Here is a 20,431-nt window from a genome sequence, read left to right as displayed (position 1 = left end):
TGAGACTGAGGGCGGGCTCGAGCGGCTCCATTTTGTCCCCACTGGAGGGGCGGATCCCCGCGCTGCCCTGCCCCTGCCTCTGCCTAAGAAGCCGGGGTGGGGCCCGAGCGGGAGGCGGTGCCGTAGCTGAGCCCCGCCCCGGCCACAGCCCCGAGTCCCGGCTTCTCCCCTCTGCCTGCCGCGGGGCGAGTGTCTCTCCGGGGGCGAGGCCCCGTCTCCCCGCGGCAGCGGCTCCATGGTGCCTGCAGCAACCGGCAGGACGCGGAGGAGGCGCCCCCCGGGGGTCCCGCCCGCCCAAGCTCCGGGCGCCCCGCGGCCGCCGGCCTGACAGGCCCCAGCGCGGGGCGCGGCGGCGGGAGGATGGCGAACCAGCTGGTGATCCTCAACGTGTACGACATGGTGAGTGCTGGCCGGCCGCGCCGTGCCCCGGGCGGCTCCCCCGGCCCCGGGCTCCCGCTGCTCGTGTCCGCGGGACTCGGCTTCCAGCAAGCGCAGCGGGGCTGGAGCAGCGCCGCTCTGCGGTCGGGTCCCCGCGTTTGCCCGGCCGGGCGGAGGTTGCGTCCCCGCCAGCAGGGCGCTGTGAAACGCCGGCAAGAGCGCCACTTCGGCGGGGTTGCGCTGGTGTGTTGGGGGCTTAACTGTGCGAGGAAGGAGGGGCTCGCCGGGGCATCAACAGGTGGGAGAGAGTCGGGCGGGGGGCGATAGGCTTCGCTGTTGGCTGAACGCAGAAGCCTTAGGAGAGAGGACACCATCTGTTAGCAGTAACAAGGGCGACTCGTGGTCATATCTGACGTAAAACTTTGCCCTTCTGTGATGTATTGAAGAAGGTAGAAGTGTACGTAGTCTCTTGGTCTATCCAAGGCCACGATCAAGTGTCTTGATGTTTTTGGTCTTTTGGCCTCGAGATGAAAACCTTGTCTTTGTTTCTGGGACCTTGAAGTGGAAAAAATGCTTGTATTTGGGATTTAGACTCCTCTTGACTTACCAAAAGAACAAACGAGGGGAAATGGTTAAAATGAAAAGGGTGGGGGGAAGAAACAAAAATGATCAAAGAAGGAAATTGAAAAGTAGGAATGGCTTCAGAGCAAAGCAAACAAATCTGTACTTATATAATTATGTGGCTTTGAAACCTGATGAAATGGTGAGGCTCTAATGACTCTAGTTCTGGATGGGGTGAGAGAGAACTTTTGACTAAAAACATCAGACTAGCTCCACATGATGAAGGAGAGTAGAAGCTTTCTGAAGGCTTGTCCATACTACCGCGCGGGGTTGATCTAAGATACACAACTTCAGCTACATGAATAGTGTAGCTGAAGTTGACATACTTAAATCTACATACCGTGGTGTCTTCACTGAGGTAAGTAGGAGAGCATCAGCTGTCGGTCAACTCCGCTTGTGCTCCTTGTTCTGGTAGAGTACTGGAGTCGACGGGAGAGCGCTCAGCGGTCGATTTATCGTGTCTATATGAGACCCCCGCTGGATCGATCGCTGCCTGTCAATCCAGCAGGTAGTGTAGATAAGCCCTTAGAGTGAAAGCTGACCTTTCAGTTAGTTGAAAGTTTGAGTCAAGTTTAAATTCCTTTATATAGGGCGCTAGGGTGACCAGATGTCCCGATTTTACAGGGACAGTCCCGATATTTGGGCCTTTCTCTTATATAGGCTCCTATTACCCCCCCACCCCCGTCCCGATTTTTCACACTTGCTGTCTGGTCACCCTATAGGGCGCTAACCAGAAGAAAACCACAGTTTTGTTGCTGCTGATCCACCAGAAAGTAGTCTTGATATTTGGGAAAACAACAAACATCTGGATGAACAACAGCATCTGAAGAATTGGTTTTTTACCCACGAAAGCTTATGCCCAAATAAATCTGTTAGTCTTTAAGGTGTCTCATTGTTTTTGTGGATACAAACAAACACGGCTACCCCTCTGATACTTGATATTTGGGGGTGCTCTTAGTACACTGGATGTTCTTGTTTTATTTGACCCAGGAGAATAGGCCTGTCTTTCTCAAATAAAGACTGGCCTGGTAAAGAGTCAGTTGCCAGATCTTCTGAGCTATGCATTTGGGATCATTGGACTAGATAAGGCTTAATGTTCTAACTTTTAGGATGACTTAAACCTCTGAAGCTGTCTCACTTTGGTTTGTCCTTTTGCCCTGCATCTCTTTTGAGTTCTTTATTTAGAGAGAGGATGATTATTCTGTGAGGTTTCTTTTCTCTTAATGTTTTACTGGAAGATACTCCGATGCTATGGAATAGAGGTTTAAGAATCTATATAGAATAGGAGACATGGATAAGTAATATGAGAAAACAGTGTGTGTTTTTTATCCAGGTTTAAGGCAGTTTCCAGCTAGAAATGAGAACCAGCACCAGCCAGCTTGCCACAGACCACAGCTTGAGAATCTCTGCATTATCCTATAATCTTGTATAGTGGAATAGCAGGCGTACTTAGATAAAACTAGCTGGAAAATATATTTTGGATAGGCTTTTCCCTAACACTAATTGCTGTATTGGTTTAAAGTGCACTTGTGGATTGTTTGATGCTCTAAAGTTGAAGGGTCCTGATTGGGTTTTATTATTATTTGGCTGGATAGTCATTTAAAAAAAAATGTAGTACCACTGGCAAAGTGGAAATGCAGTGTTGCTGTGAGAGGGACAGGTTCAAATACTAGTATACAGTGGGGAACCATCCTACACTTGTAAAGGTAAGGAACAAATTATGTTATGGGATTGATCTTTGTTGCCAATTTCTTTAATGCCACTACTTGTCACAGGAACAGATTTGCTCGACAACCACAGGATTCATGCTTGCTTTCATCTGTACCTCCAATGGGTGAAGAAATAGCAGACCTTGCTTGTACCTTCCTTGTATTTTGTTCTTTGAGTTCAGGAGCAAGGAAGAGACCTCTAGACGCCTACATTGTGAATCCTCCTATGATCCAATGTAGAGACTAATTTGACTAAAATACACCAAGCTCTTGATTTCTCTGGAAGGATTTTAAGCAGAATTGAAGATGCTCCATTTTCTTCCATGGTGAGTCACTATGTTAGAGGTAAAGGAGCATTGGGTGTGAGTGGACATTTTGTGAAATATGCTCATTCCTAACAAAAGAGAACCACACATACATTTTATGGTTGGATTCCATGCTACTAGATTTGAAGAGGCCATTCTGTCCTACACTAGCAAGCTTCTTAATTGCAATTCACCACTGTGGGGGAAGACTAAGCTTTAACTCAGCCAGTTTAGCATACGTTAAGGGCAGTGAACCTTGTCTAAACTGGACTTTTGAAACTTGTTGGCTAGAGTATGTGAACATCGCTCTCTTAAAGCCTAGTCTAGACAAAACCATAAGGAGAAGCTCTCAGTAGCACTGAAGGGGTCCCCTTCAGTGTTAATACCTGTGCAGAGCAAAGGCGATTAGGTCCCAATTTTCAAGGATCTTGCAGTCTAAAAAAGACACAACATACTTAGTCACTGCACAGCTGTGCAATACTTCCACCTTACAATCAGACAGTCAAGTATCTATCTCTTTAAGATCATACTTTTTTGAGTAATCTGTTTCATATGCTTATAACTTTCAACTTTGTAACAGAAAACCTAATTTTTTCTGCACATCTTTTATGTGCAAAACTATTCAAATGTTCAGAGTATCCCCTGATGCCCCCTTCTTTTTAAAAAAAGAAAACAAAAAAAACCTCTAACTGGCTACTGACAGAGTAAACTGTCTTCTAACACCCGAAAGCATGTGTGTAGAAGTAAACATCATCTCAAAACACACTCCTATACATGAGACTGCTAGAAAAGTGCACACGTGCTTCCAACAATCCCTTCATCCTGTTTTATGGTAGCCCTCTAGTATTTATTGAACTCGTGCATCACGTATGCCCTTCCTTCTCATTTGGTGTAGGCGTGTATCTCCTGGGAATGGGTCATTAAATCTCTCCCTTGGTGTAGGCAAGGGGAACTTGCTCAGTTCCTTTAGAAGCCAGACTGGATAATGATGACCAGACGTAGGCTGTCTCTATACTATGAGCTAGGGGTGTGATTCCTCTCCTTATGTAAGCATACTGGTGCTAGTTCTCATGCAAGTATAAATACAAGTGTACCATTGGTAGCATGGGTAGCAGCAGCAGAGGCATGGCTGAACCATACCAAGTACATAACCTCTGGTTTCAGGCTTCTTTTTTATGGTGTGTTTTAGGGGAGTTGACTTCAATTCAGTCAGGATCTGCCTTCCTAGCTTCTTGAATGGAGACTGTTCCTTAGAGATCTATAAAGTATTATAAGTATAGTTTCTTAAGCCTAGTTCACTAAGGGACATCTGAATCCCTCTTAAACATATTTGGAAGTTTCAAATAACGGCTTAAATTAAAGTCTCCATATTTGGTAGTCTAATGATTGTGTCTAGAAAGACTAGCAAGATTAAGGCTAAGCACATTCATTTAGGGTAACAGGTGAAGGAAGAGCCTTCCATTGAGCTGTATAAAATAGCTATCTTGTGATTCCTCTGGTGATCCAGCAAATGCTGTTTGGTGCTATGGTTTCTGGACATCCCTTGGAGGCTTGTAAGGCCTTATTTGGGTCAGTGCCTTAAGGAAATTCCAAGAACCAGAGGCCATCAGTTCTTCTGGCAGATGTAGAAGAGGAATCAACCTCATAGTCTGCATTGGTGTAATTAAGAGCCACATTTTCAGCCTGGCCTTGATTGCATCTGCAAAAATGGAGGCCCAGCTATCATGCAAAGAAATTGAGACCAGTATCTGAAAGTCTGGTGTAACGAACACAAAATATCAGGTACTTTGAATTCTCCTTTTAAATGTGTCTCAATGAATTCTTTCACCCTTATATGGAGCACAGTTAAAGATACTTAACTTGTTCAAGGTTAACTCACTTAGAGTGAAAGAAAATAGCTTTTGTTCTGAATATATTACTGACACCACTTTGTCCTATGCCATGGTGGTATAACTATTGCCCCAAACACATACTTATTACCACTGTCTCCATCAGCAGCACTTCAGTAACACAGCCAGAGGTTAGGAGTCTATTACAGGAGTGGGTAGGTGAGGTTCTGTGGCCTACAATGTGCAGGAGGTCAGAGTAGATGATCATGATGGTCCCTTCTGACCTTAGAGTCTGAGTTTCCCTTCATTCATGGGGTGAATTCTTCATACTGCTGCTGTTCATCCCTCACAGTTCATTTCTATAATTAGGCACTATCAGTTATCTGGTCAGAGCTTGGTTTCTCCTGTGGTTCTTGGCACAAAGCCCCTCATTCTTTTGTCACAAGTTGGTATTCCCATAGCATCTTTTGGGGGTAAGGGAGACTGGATTTATGCCCCCCCCCCAGTTTCTTCTCAAAATGAGATGAGGCACATGCACTTTATCAGTTATCCCATTTTCCTAATTCTCCTTTATACACTTGTTGCCCTCCTAGCTACCACAGAACCTTTTGGCCCAATATTCCTTTCCTTGATAAAGGGACGTCACACAGAAAATTACTTTCCTGGTATTTTTAAGCTAGTCTGATCTAAGTTGGGGAATGTTTCACTCTTACAGGTGCATATACATTCACTAAGACATTCATGAAATATACAGAATCTTCTCAAACCAGTGCTAGCCCAATATGCCTCAGCAGCTAAGTATTTCAGTGACCAGTGTTTTCCATTGTGCAGTACAGAATAGCAAACAATATTGTGGGTCCATTAGTGGAATAAGTATCCGATCCTTAGGACTAGTTGACTTTTACTGTAATCTTGTATCAGCATTTGCTTTGCAGGATGGACTGTTTGACTAGTACTTGCTGAATTAATTCTTGGACTAGTACCAAAAGACACTGATACACAGAGGGGCAAATATACCTTTTTAAATTAGGTACTTCCTTGACTTAGCAGGTTGCAAGATATACTATATCATAATATTTACCCATCCTTTGGATTAACTTGTCCCCCCCCTACCCCCCCCCCCCCCCCCCATCCACTTCAATTCCAACGTGATCTTAGTAGTTACCTCAAATCACTAGAGCTAGGCTTTGGAACATGTTTTCTGAAAGCTTGTAATTCCAGCTTTCAAATGGTATCAAGCATTAATCTCCAATTCAAGTGCTGCTAAATTCCATGTCAGTGAAGTGGAGGAAAAAGCAAGATATTAATTGGAATGACAGGTAATTTTTAGATCTAAATGTCAAACTTGCTAAGCCTCGAACTTTTTATAGGACAAGTACAAATATTTTTTCCATTTACTGGTCCTGACCCAGTGATCAAAGAGAATTTTATCCTTGCACCCAAACACATTTTTCTTCTGTCCAAGATGCTGGGCTCCCTGGAGTTTAAAAGATGCCTCTCCTGTTGAGACTCCATCCCTGTCAGTAACAGGCATTCCTAGTGCAAATGTTGTTTGGGAAACCTTTCTGTAATGGGGTGGCCTCATCACACCAGTGCGCCTTCACTAAGGGTGGCTCGCCCACTGTTATTCTCTCGGTCTCCACTGTCCGCATAGTCGGACCCACGTCACTCCCGGACCGCAGCATCCATTTCTGGACACTTCCCTCTGGCTGTGCCCGCTCTGCTGGCTCTTCCTCTCCCCCTTCCCATGGACCGACAGTTTCCGGTTCTATCACTTGCTTCAGTGACTCACTGCAGTCGTCAGTCTAGCCCCTTCCTCCAAGGGCAAACTGCAGTCTGGCTTAGCCACTCTCATCACTGGCAAGTTGGGGAGGGGGAGTCCAGGCCCGCTCGCTACTCTGGGCCCCAACCCAGGGACCCTCTAGCGGCAGCCACTTACTGCCCTCCTCCAACTCTCCTCTACTGCCTACTTCCCTGGGCCACTTCCCCGTAGCTTCAGTGCCTTCTCTGCCCCTTTGTGTCAGGGCCCTAGTGTGGCAGTCATCAGCCTAGAGCTCTCCCAACCTCTGCTGACCCTGCCCAGCACTGTTTTGTCTTAGGTGCTTCTCTAAGAGCCAGATTTTCTCCCTTTGCCCTCCAGGGAAAGACTCAGCTCCTCTCTGCCCTGCAGCCTTCTTATAGGGCCCAGCCTGGCCCTGATTGGCAGCTTTCAAGCCTGCACCTGATTTGGCTTCCAATAAGCCCTTCCAGGATTGGCTGGGGCTCTGCGCAGCCTCTCTGGCTTGCTCTAAACCCCTTCCACGCCCCACTGCACTCTCCTATCCCCAGCAAGTGCAAGATCTGCACTTCTCTTAAGGGAAGACCCTGTAAGGATAGTGAAATAAAGAATAGGCTCTTAATGAGGGAGCAAGCCTTAAGACCAGCTTCGGACCGGGTACAGAGACCTTCCTCTTCTGTCAGTGCCCCGTCAACATCATGGTTACTGAGACCTTCCCCAGTAAAGAAAGCATTGAGGTCCTGATCTCCGATGCTCTCCATGAGAGAGGTACAGATAACCATACCGGTGGTACCGAGGTTCCCACTCAAAGATTAAGGAGGGTGATAAGAGGAGCAGAACAGAAAGTTCCTTCTCAAAGAAGATTCAGTCACCAGAGACCTCCAGCCACAAGCAGTGTGCTAGTCAGGCTCCACATAGTTGAAGTACCATGAAGCAGTCTAAGTCCCAGACTTTAGCAGTAAAGAGCTTGGTACCAAAGACTACTATTACCAAGAGAATGGCTTCAATGGAATCCACAATCCCCCTAGCTACTGCTGCCAGTGCCTTGGACAATGGTATCAAGAACATCCCCGGTGCCTGTACCAAGTTCTGTTGTGCTCCTGGCACCACAGGAATTTTGGTAATCCGAAAGACCTGATGGTACTGAATGAGCCTGAATCTCCCCTCCTTGCAACCTTTGGACTCCTCTCGGTATTGAGGTCTGCTGGGTCAATGACTGCTCATGTTTTTGCAAGACTTACCTCTTTCCCCAATTTCTACTATTCACGAGGAGGGGTTGTAAAATACGTGGAGGAGCATTCAGACTCAGAATTTTCCATCCACACCTCTCCAGTTTACTCCAGGCAATGTTATTTCCTGAAGCACATACAAGAAAGGCAGGGGTCTGGTATTCTTCTTATCAACACTTGGGATAACCAACATTGGGTACTCCCCACCATGCCTCATGCTCCTTCTCATTGGCCTTACTAGGATTGATGGACAGTGTACCACCAGTAATTTTGAGGGGCCCCTATTCAGTCCCATAAGGAACACACATGGCCTCATTCCCCAGTACCATCCATCTCTCCCCTCCATTCTGAGTCAGCAGAGTTGACCTTTGAAGAGCAGGAGGCAAGACCAGACAAGGAGATTATCCTCCCTTACACGTACACCTTTATCCTCACCTGACAAGGCAGTAATGCCACCACCACAATCAGTAGCTGATGACTTTCAACAATTACAGGACTTGATGAAGCAGGTTGCTGACACTCTGCAGATTCCCCTAGAGGAAGTCTAGGAATCCCTTCACAAGCTCCTGGATATATTGCACGTTTCTGTTTCAGAATGGGTGGTGCTGTTAATTAATGAAGCCCTTCTTGAGTCATTAAACACCATCTGCAAACTCCAGTGACAGCCCCACCCTACATGCAAGTGGGCCAATAAACAATACTACATCCCAGTCCAGGATTCTAAATTTTTGTTTTCTCATCCAGCACCAAATTCTCTTCATGTGGATGCAGTCAATGAAAGGGGCAAAGAACATCCTCAATATATGGGGTGGCTTTTTGAGTACCAGAAACGTCTGGACCTTTCTGGTTGTAAAAGCTACTCTTCAGCAACATTACAGTTCAGGATAGCTAATCGCCAGGTGCTGATCTTGAAATAAGACTACCTGAATTATGAGAAGTTTAATGGTTTTATTGACCTTTTGCAACAGGAACACTGAGAACAGTTTAGCACCATGATAAATGAAGGTCAATTCCTAGTAATGAGATGATCTTCCTGGCTTCAGTTGTCATGTTTTCCATGAGGAGTACAATTGATCATGGAAGATTGACCTTTTGAGGGCCACAAGCTTTTCGCAGATGACTTTCTTCATACCCTAAAGGACGCTAGGATAACATGTAGATCTTTAGAGAAATAAGAGAAAATGTAGCTGGTCTGAGTGCAAAGATCACATCCTGCTGAATTTCCTACCTTCTGTAGACTACTGGAACCACTGGCTCAGAGATGGAGTTTTACTTACATTCTTTATTTAAAAAAAAAAAAACAAAACAACAACAACAAAAAAAACCTACCTCAACCATGTCATCCCAGCCATCAACATCATCCAAATGCCAAATCTGATGTCCACCCAATAACCAGTTTCTCGTCTGCATGACGCTGCCCCTTCGTCCACAATTTGGGCACCACCTCTCTGTTCCATTGAGCATGGGAGGCTATAACACTGGACAAATAAGTATTGGAAGCTATTATCATCAGGTTATATTATCCAGTTTACCTCCATCCTGCCCCCCACTTCCCCGTCCCTCTTCAGGGACACCCTTGCAATCCTTTGCTGATGCAAGAGATCTCATTGCTCTTAAGTCTAGGAACCATAGAACCCTTCTGCATCGACACAAGAGAAAAGGGCTCTATTCAGCGCACTTTCTGATACCCAAGATAAACAAAAGATTGGAGGCCAATTGAACAAGCATGTCAGACATCTGAACTTCAGGAAGGTATCCCTAGCAGCTGAAATGATTATATACTTGTAATTTGATCACAATCATTACCAGTAGTAGGTGCTATCCTTCAGCCTGTCTCTTGTACCAGGGGTGTTCTCAACTCATAATGGTTGTAGATGCGTACCTGTGTCATCTAGGAATGAGTCTATCCTACCTTGACGATTGGCTCCTCAAAAGTTGGTCTGATCAGGAGGTGTGGTTGGCAGTTCAAACAACAACTTCACTATTTCTAAGTGTAGATCAAGAAATCAGTCTTAACCCCCTACACTGCAAATACTCTTCGTAGGAGTGTTTCTTGGTTCGATAACTGGCAGAGCTTAGCTCAGTCCTCAAGTTCCAGCAAGGACATGTCTGCAATTGCTGGGACACGTTTTTATGATACACCACCAGGTTACATCTTAAGTGGCTCAGGACAGTGTGTGTGTCAGGTGCATAAAATCTGAACAAACAGGTATCTAGACCCAGCTGGGTCCTTCAGTTACTCATCTGATGGGAAAATCCTTCCAAGGTTTATGCAGGAGTTCCATTAAACCGGAATCCCACTACAGTCATGTTAACATCAGATGCTTCCCTCTTGGGATTGAGAGCACATTTAGGTCCTCACATAGTCCAAGGCAAACATGCAAGCATTGTTCCTGTTGTGACCATCAGCCTGTTGGAGTTAAGACTGGTCAGAAATGCTTTCCTTCACTTTCTTCTCTTACTCAAAAACAAGTCCATCAAGATAATGACAACACAGTTTGTATGCATTATATCAACCATCAGGGCAGTGTGTGTTTTTCCCCTTGATCTGCACTGAAGCATTACAGCTTTGAAACTGGTGCATAGCCAACCAGATAGTCATCTCATCTCAGCTTCTTACCTCCTGGGTATACAGAACATCATGGCAGATGATCTTAGCAGACATTTCTCCGTAAATTATGAATGGGAGTTGGACTTTCAAGTCCTCAACAAAATTATCCTAGCTTGGGGATTTCCAGAAGTCAACCTCTTTGCCCTGGCAGCCAACATGAAGTGCAGGAAATTCTGTTCTAGAGGGGGATTCGATCCCTAATCTCTAAGAGATGCTTTCCTCATTACATGGGCAAAGAGTCTCTTTTATGCACATCTTCCAACTCCTTTTAAAGATCCTCATTAAAATCAAGCAGGACCAAGCCAATGTAGTTTTGATTGTATCAAGTTGGCCAAGACAAGTTTAGGTTCCTTACATCAAACTCACCTGTCACCCTCTGTGGTGGCGCCTGACTAATCTTTGACTGTGTCACAATGCAGGTCAGATGCTGGGTCCCAGTCTGAATGTTCTGCAACTACAAGCGTGTTTCCTCAATAGCTCTCAAGAATAGAGGAGGCCTTGTTCATCAGGAGTACAAAATGTACATTTAAATAGCAGAAAGGAATCTACAAGACACACTTACCTTCAGAAGTGGAGAAGGTATCCCTGGTATAACTGGTAACATATTTGATCTGTTCAATCATCTCTTTCCACAATCTTGGATTACCTGTTTGATATTGAAGATGTCAGGCTTTCCTGTGAGTTCCATCAAGGTTCATTTAGTGGCAAAAACATCTCTGCTCGTGCTAGTAGAAAGTTTCTCAATATTTGCTTCATCTGACCAGTGAGATTCCTGAAAAGCCTTATGAATTCCCCCAGATTTTTCCCTCAGCTGCAGGAAGCTCTGCAAACTCTTCCCCTGCTCCCTGCACTCATCACTCCTCAGCTGCAGGGGGGAGGGATCCCTGTACAGGGAGCTGCTCCCCCATTCGCACAAGTCCCATGCATCCAGACCCCCTCATACTCAGACCCTTCCACTGAGCACCACTCCCCCTGCCACCTGGACCACCCTGACGAGCCACCCAGATCCCCACCTCACTGAGCCCCTCTCCCAGCATCTGGATCCCACACCCAGACCTCCCCCCTGCTGAGCCTTATTCCCCCCTTTCCCCCCCCCCCCCCCCCCCCCCCAAGCCCTAACTACCTTCACCTGGACTCTCATGAAGAGTCCCATTACCGTTGCATCCAGATTTTCCCCCCTGCCCCATACCTGGAACCCCCACTGGGCTGTCCACACCTGGTGCACCTGGCATGGAGGGGCAGGGCCTTGGGGTGTTTTACTGGTCCTTGCCCTGTGTCAGGGTTGGGTGCAGCCTCACCACTGAGTCCGTGTCCCAGGGGGAGCTGCACAGTGATCTCCCACCTCTGTGCAGCCAGTGGCCTGTGCTCCTCAGTGCTATGTTGGAGCTGCCACATTTATTTGACAAATAAAATTTGCAAAATTTTTAAATTCTGCACACAGTATTCTAAATTTTTTGGCACAGAATGCCCTCAGGAGTAATCTTAACCTTTTCTGCCATTGTAGTGAACATGTAAACTTTTGGGAGTCTTTTGCTTATTGTTTGTGTCCAAAGTAACATTGTCTCTTTTTCTCCAAGTTAAGACTTAAATGAGTAAATCTACAGTTCTAGTATTGATGGAAGCTATGAAGAAAGTAGCTACAGAAATGTAACTATAGAATTGTTTTGTGATGTAATGGCTATAATTTTTCCCTTATCCCAGTGGCAACTTCAATTAATGTGCATCTAGTAAAATAATTCTTTAATAGAGCTGTCGGTACAAAAATATTGAATATTAAGCCCTGCTAAATTAATGTAAATCAATCTACGTGTTTTAGAATACATTCCTTTTTTACAACAATTATATTTTTACTGTGACAAAATACACTTCACTGAATGTGAAAATGAATCAGGCTCATATAATGGAGATGAGGAATTATATTTATTGGATTGTTTTGGGATTCTAGAACTTACAAGGACACTCTGACCAGTCTTTGTCCATTTTTCACCCCATATTTCAGGTACTTTGAAAGGATTGTACACAAGTTATTTAACACAGGCTGCCAACAGCTTTACAGTATTTTGCAATCCCCCACATCTGATTTACTCTTCTTTGTGGGAGTTAAAAGGAATCTTGTTCAGGCAAAAAATGTGACCAAGTTTTCAAGGGCAGGTACAGATAAGTAGTAATTATGCATAATTACTATTTCTGGGGGAAGTATTTAATGGAGATATAAGAATTTCAGTAAGACTGGAGTTAGGGTAATCGAATGACCAATGTGCTTTGTGTAGTTTTTGTAAAACTGCTCACAAGCAGTTTTATCACGATTGCTCAATACTTGTTGTTCAGAGCACTCAACATATTTATAAAGTTAAAGGTACTATAAGTGAGGTCTGCACAATTTAATAGAATACTTCCTGTCTGTCAGGCATCTAGGATGCGGCAGTAACGAGGTCATACTATTTTGCAGAGGGTGGTGTAGAAGCCTTGCAATCTGATCCTATTTTTGTATTCTGCTGCCTTGTACTAGAATATGGATGAAAGTCGTTCTGTGTGATGGTTTTCGTTATGCTTGCAATCTAAACCACAGTTTATGGTTGCATCACAAAAATAACTGTAAAGTCACCCTCTTGAACACTAGAGCTGCTTGTTTGATCATATTGGTTTTATTTTGCTACAATTTTTCATTAGTTTTTAACTCCCGTTACCCATGTAGAGCACAGCTATGAGAGAATGAGATGAATTCTGTTTTGGCCTGGACACTACCAGAAATGTTAACTGAACTGTTTTTGCAAAATCTTCTTTTGGTATTGATACTTGGACCTGCTTGACTCAGATCTCATAGCAAATTTTACAGGTTTGACCATTTAAAAAAAATGTACTTGTACACAAAGATGGTTGCTTACTGCTGTGGCTTTTGGTGAGTGCAACTTTTCAGCTTATTTGTGGCCAGAAGTGTTGTTTATGTTAATTTTATCCTGCCCTGAGCAGAGGGAAAAAAAAAATGCAGATATCACTATCAATGACAATTGAGACCAGTTTGTCTTGACTGTAGAAGCCACTGTAGAAACAATCCTACTTTTGCTAATGCTTTTCCTTACCAAGAAATAGAAAATCATGACCATGCTAATACATGCCAGTTTGTATTAAAACTTTAACTGCTTCTACCACATTCCATCTGAGAGGTTTAATCTATGTGCAACATAGATTGCTCATAAATGTCATTTTTAGAGTAGAACTTAATGGAGTTAGTCAAATCCATGGCTGTGAATTTTAATAGTGTGTTCTGTAGTTGACTTTCCAAAGAATGATTACCTAGTTTTACTGAACGTTCAACTCTTGTGCTTTAGTATTCAGGACAGATCATTCAGATCAGTTTTGTACCCAAATATAAATTATTTGTACTGGAAACTCATTTGAACTTTTTTTCTTTTTTCAGTATTGGATGAATGAATACACCTCCTCCCTTGGAATTGGAGTATTCCATTCAGGAATAGAGGTATATGGCAGAGGTATGTATATTCAGGAAACTTTAAATTTACTCTTCATTCTAGATAAACACTTTATCTATACCCAAAACCATCTTTCATGTGTGCCACCAATGGGGCAGAAGTATTGTCTGGTTCCCATATCTTGTTTGTCATATTTTTGTTCTCTCCTTGCAACAAACCTTGAACACCAGTCATCTGGCTATCCACTCACATGCTTCCGTGTAGCTGTATAACTGTTAAAAATAAGCATATCTGAGCAAACTAGTTATAGTGGTATTTAATTTGAGTTTAGAACTCTTAATTGTGATTAATGTTAATACAGTCCTATCATGTATTCCTTTCTGAATAAGATAACAATTCTCCAGTGTGATAGGCCATGAATAGACTAGGACAATAGATTGTATTTTTAAAAGTGTTAACTAATATGTTAACTAACATGGTTTTTTTTAAACAGGACTCTTCTCTATTATAGACAAAGGACTTCTTTAAAAATGTCATTTAATCATGGTTAACCATATGATAAGGGTGTGTTGTGAGTTTGGGGGAAAGGAGGGGAGCATGAGGTTACCGTTTAGTCTCCCTCTTACCATAATGTAAAGTCTCTTGTGTTGTGTACTGTATAGCATTTTCTTTATTCTGCAGAGACAGAAGAAAGTTCCTTGTGAAAGATAGTGGAGTTTCACTTAGTGTGCTATGTGATATATTCCTCTTAACTCTGGGTTTATGCCAGCAGATATGAAACAGACTTTAGATCTGGGTACTTTATCTTGCTTTTCTTCTAGTTAAAGAAAAGGAAATTAAATGTAATATTATTAAAGTAAAGAATTTAAATCCATAAATCAAGAGATTCAGACACCAACCTTGGTACAATAATGCTAACTGACAAATTACATTTGCTTTGTATCTTGTATATTCAGGCATAAGTAATTTGAGGTGCCAGTCCTCCAAATATTTATGCACATGGCTTGAAGTTAAATATGTATACGGGTGTTGGTGGATTGGGATGTAAATATTATACTGCCAGTGTCCTGGAATACACTGTGCAAATTTAATGTGAACATATTTGAATTTTGATTCTTTCTCTTAGTTAAAATTGGTAACCTTAACTATTCATTAATAGATCTCTGCATTTATTTCTCTTGCAAGCACCATGTTTGATTTTTCAGTTTAAGATCTTTATGAAGAAATTGACCAGCAAATGAAGGTCATTCAGTAATCTGGGCTACACATCTGATTTTTTTTTTTTATTATTATTTATTTATTTGTGCCGGCTGTATTAAATTCTGAATTTCTCTTTCAGAATTTGCTTATGGTGGTCATCCTTATCCTTTTTCCGGAATATTTGAAATTTCTCCGGGAAATGCTGCTGAACTAGGAGAAACATTTAAATTTAAGTAAGGAAGGTATTTTATTTTAGTCAAGTGTGAAGACTAAAACTTTGCTTTATTGCATTAATTGCTGAGCTTTTGTCACAGGTCTAATCTGATCACCCAGGGTAGATAGAATTTCTCTGCAAGTGGGTCATGAAAGGAAGTTGGGGTGGGGGGGGGAGTTGTGAGGCATTGAAAATGTTGTTGTTGTTACAATCTTAAGCAAAGAATCTCCTACCTATGCACCCCTATTGTTCAAGATTAAGTATTCTTTCATCCTCTCAAAATACCCATTGTATAAACTTATTGTTGTTAAATATTGTACTTATGTAGCAAATATAAGATGTCATGACATCCTTTTCCTTTGAATAAGGTGTTGCCAACTGTCGTTTCTTCATCACTCACTTTTAAATCAAGATTGAATGCTTTTCTAAAAGATATGCTCTATGACTTATTTTATGGAAGTTGTATGGCCTGTGTTATACAGGAGATCAGGCGAGATGATCAGTGGTCCTTTCTGGCCTTGGAATCTGAAACATTGAAAGGCCTCCCACCTCTCGTCTCTATTCCCACAGTATTGTTAATGTTTCCCTGGCACTACCTCCAGCAGCTGGCTCTCATGTACTGCTCACTTGCTGTGTGCTAGCTGCCTTTTAAAAGATCTGGGAAACAGAAATTGTATCCACTCCAAAAAACAGAGCCGAGTCTCAAAGATTATAGTTCTGCTTAGCTTAATGAGAGGACTTCTATTGGAGAAGGGGAGATCTTCTGTATGGAGGACGTTAAGAGTGGGGCATGAGTGGAAGAAAGTAGAAGGGTAACCACACACAACTTGGGTGCACTACCACATCACCCACAGAACAGTGGGAGAACAGTAGTTTGTCTTGTGTCTTAAGTTTGGAAGCATTGTCACCCTATTATCTCTTCTTGTTTTTAGAGAAGCTGTAGTTCTAGGCAGTACTGACTTCATGGAAGATGACATAGAAAAAATTGTAGAAGAGCTTGGAAAAGAATTTAAAGGAAATGCCTATCACTTAATGCACAAAAACTGTAATCATTTTTCTTCAGCTTTATCAGAGGTAAACAAACATGGGCTTTGTACCTTTCTGCAAAACTGCTTTCTGAATGGTTGGACAGCATCAGTATTTTCTTCCTGTCACGTAGATTGTGTATACCTTTATTTGCCATTTTATTTTTCTAACATTTTTAGGTATCTCCCTTGTTTCAGGCATAATGATTATGCTTATGTCCAAAATCTAAGACTTTAGTGCCAACAGAGCTCAGTAAATTAACTTTATTTGAATGCTACCAATGTACTTCTCTCATTATGAAAATAAGACCCAGTTACTACCCCAAAGAGACTACATTCCCAAGTTAGATACATAATACAATGGGTGTTGGTTTAAGTTTGAAATGGCTTAGGGGTCTTGAGGTCATTGCTGAAAATAGGATGGATGACTTCTTTAAATTAAGTGAATTGCAATAGCAAATCCTCAAACATGCAACTGTTACATTTGAAAATACATCAAGCTTATCAGAAATGTGGTGATGTGTGTTTCATATTAGAAATGAAATAACAAAATATTTGAAGTTCCACAAAATCACCTTAAATCTAATGCTGTCTCCTCAGCCGCTTATAGGTCAGAAACTCCACTTTTATCCTCTATGAACCAGATCCTCCCCTCACCCTAAACAGGTGCTGTGTGAGTATAAATCCCCTTACTTCAATGGAGATACTCCTGATTTTCACTGAACAGAGATAAAGGATCAGAGTTAACACTGTTCATGGAATCTTACCTCAAAATTACTTGTTTCCATCACTTAATTTTCTGTGCTATGTTCTACTGAGGCTTGCATTTCAATGCTTAATTATTTTACTGCTGATCAAAGCACTCCAAAAAGAGGAATAATTTCCTATATAAACCCTCATGGAACTTATTACTTTTTAAAAAGGAAACTTAATAAAATCTACAGTAAAAGTGTTCCAGTTACAAAATGCAACTGGGAAGTCAAATGTCAGTTATGAGTGTACATGCAATCTTAACTATGTCTGCTTGTGCATGTATGGAGTACAATTCTGGCCTCCGTGAAGTCAATAGGTGTTTTGCCTTCAGTGGGACAAGGATTTCATCCATAGTCTTCAATTACGTGATCACATAATTTGTGCTGCACCCCATATAGTGTGCAGTGAATAAGACAGAGGTATGTAATGAAAAGCAGGACTAATTAAGACTAATGCTGTTCAGTTATAATGGTGAAAATCAAGGTAGAACTCCTGATAGCAATTAACTTGTTCCAAATTTGCACTGGAGTAAGTGAAACCAAAATTGGACAGTGTGGTGTGAATGAGACAGCACTCCTCCCATTATATAGTGAGGATAAAAATAATGCTTATTTTTACTGAACCTTCATAAGGAAAATAACATATGTTGAAAGTAATTGTGTGCTGTGCAGCTCCCATCTTCTGTTTGATTAAACTTAAACGTTGCACATAAGAATAATTTACTAGGCAGCATTTAGCTTATTCGCTGAATGAGATGATGGTCCTCTGTATGATCATGTCACTGAAAACTATCATAATGAATATGTGCAGCTGGGCAGAGTTAAGGTTAAGTATACAAATATAGCTCTGACGTTTTCTGTCTCTTGAGAGCTTTCTTTTGTGACTTTAATTCGTGGCTTTAATTTTGTAGTTTTATAGAAAAATCTATATGAACAGTGAGCTTTTTCTTAATCTTCCGCCTTACTTCTGAGGAATTCTCTACAGATATAAAACTTACACTAAACTCTGATACCATTGCAGTGCTTTTTGTGTGAGATTTCAGAAAAGATGATTGGGTATTTTTGCCAGATAAGACAGATTAATGCTTTTCATTTAAGAGCTGACTCTTTTTTGAAGTGACATGGGCATCTACAGCATCCACAGGAATGTTCTTCTTGATCTTCCTACCAAGACAACTTCTGTGTGTGTGTGTGTGTGAGAGAGCGAGCGAGAGAGAGGGACTCATTGACATTTTTGATACAAGCTTTTAGGATGCTGTAGTTGGGACTTGAAGGAGTTTATTTTTTCTATACAGCGATCTGTCTACTTTAGTCTGTTAGTGATCTAACTATAAGGCAAACATTAATCCCCTCTTTCTTTTTAGATTCTATGTGGGAAAGAGATTCCACGTTGGGTGAATCGCCTCGCTTATTTCAGCTCTTGTATACCATTTCTCCAGAGCTGCCTACCGAAGGAATGGCTTACTCCTGCAGCCCTTCAATCTAGTGTCAGCCAGGAACTACAGGATGAGCTGGAGGAAGCAGAGGATGCTGCAGCAGCTTCCCTGTCAAACTCTGCATCAGGATCTAGAACTGGGCGCCACACCAAACTATAAATCTCTCTCCAAAGTAACAAATATTTCTAAACACTTCAGTTTAATATCTCCAGCAATTGACTTCATTACTCAAAATTAGAGAGCTGACTTTTGAACATTCCTTTTGTATGAAAAATGGCTCTCTCCATCCCCAAGACCAGTTATTTCAGCTCAGGATTATATATGTAGTGATAAGAATCATTGGGAGAAAGGAGAAGACATTTGTGTGAAGCCACTTTTTTCACTTTCATCTGTTCAACGAACTTGGATTTACGTAACAGATCTTGTATAAAACAGAACTGAAGTTATTTGTTTACAGTATTGTGTACTGCTGTTTACAAGTCCTGAATGGACTCCTGCCACCATGAAAGAAGAGAAACTCTGAACTCAGTTTATTACTAGTGTAACTCAAAAGAGCAGTGGAGTCACACAAGTGATAAATTTTGCCCAGTGTCTTCATGAATTAGGCAGGTAAACTTCCTCCACATCTGACAGTTGCCAGAGATCTATAGAGCAGAAATGGCTAAGTACTGTATGTCTTAACAGGGTACTGTACACTTAGAGTGGTTGACATAAAAGGGTAGATTCTAGGATGTGGGGAGATTGGTTTAGCGTGTAACAAACTGTTACTAGAAGTATGACCTCCACATTAACTAAAGTGTGGCATTTTGCACATATGAGGGGAGAGTTTATATGTAATTACAATCTGCAGTGTGTTTACACATCTGATCCATTGCATCATATTTCAATTATATAGTAATTACATTTCTTATTTTTAAAAGTTGCCCCATATTCCTCCTAATTTTAAATTCTGTTTGGGTGGAGATGTAGAATCAGTTTTAGCATCACCAGTTCAAACTGTCACACATCAGTTTGGTCACACTGACTGGTTTATTTAATTTAAAATGTGGAACAACAGGATTAAGAACATTAGTACTTTTAATTGGTTTGTATGCTTCATGTAACATTGGACAGTGTAATACCCAACCCACGGATGGGTTGGGAATGGCCATACTTCCCCTACTCATGACTGCTTCATTTGAGTTCTGTAACCATTCCTAACTCATGAAAACAAAATATGAATTATTCCCTGCTAGATTCTCATACGTCCATACACAAATAATAGGGAGAAGTTGATTTTATTCGTTATCTCCATCTGTGGCATTAACTTTCTTGTCATATGCATAGAAGATAAGAAACTTGAAGATTACATACACCTACATATACACACAGCGGAGCTCCACTAATCTGTGTGTTATTACTCACATCTCAAGTTGGCAGATGTAATACTTAATTATTTTAGAAAATGACACTCTTGCTGATAATGGATTATAATTAAAGCTAAATTATAATCAGTGATCGGAATACATTATGGAATGCCTTATTCTTTTTATTGTTCACTTACTGCATTTTGAAAGTTAATTAGAAACTTTCAGTGGTTCCCCCAGTCATTAGTACAAATCAGTGAGGTTCTACACTGTATATAGAAATACAGTAACAAAAGATAGGAGTGAGACTGTTTTTTATTGGATTTTGCTGCCTTAAGGAACTTTCAGTGAACAGCAAAAAAAAAACACCAAAACTGAACACCATTTATAAACTGATTGGTTCACACCGAGATCTGCATTACTAAACAACTTTTATAAGGTGGGTTTTTTTTTTTTCTTCCTCTTCCCCAGGGTGTCACTAGATTTGCGAAATGTAACTGTTCTAGTAAGGACTTGTTTCAATAAGCTAAATGAAAATGCTGACTTTGTTTTTGTTAATAGCTGAACC

At 41.8% G+C, this 20,431-nt stretch overlaps 1 protein-coding gene across 1 annotated transcript; it reads left to right on the top strand.

Moving 5' to 3' along the window:
* Nucleotides 1-107: 107 nt before the first annotated feature.
* Nucleotides 108-20,229, top strand: DESI2 (desumoylating isopeptidase 2). Its single transcript, XM_034764995.1, has 5 exons — nucleotides 108-399; nucleotides 13,878-13,950; nucleotides 15,230-15,323; nucleotides 16,237-16,378; nucleotides 18,446-20,229. Exons 1-5 carry the CDS (start codon nucleotides 361-363, stop codon nucleotides 18,674-18,676), a joined length of 579 nt encoding a protein of 192 aa, XP_034620886.1. The 5' UTR covers nucleotides 108-360; the 3' UTR covers nucleotides 18,677-20,229.
* Nucleotides 20,230-20,431: the final 202 nt, after the last annotated feature.

The sequence above is a fragment of the Trachemys scripta genome, chromosome 3 (assembly GCF_013100865.1).
Source record: "Trachemys scripta elegans isolate TJP31775 chromosome 3, CAS_Tse_1.0, whole genome shotgun sequence".
Lineage (NCBI taxonomy): Eukaryota > Metazoa > Chordata > Testudines > Emydidae > Trachemys > Trachemys scripta.
This window is presented reverse-complemented; position numbering and strand designations above follow the sequence as displayed.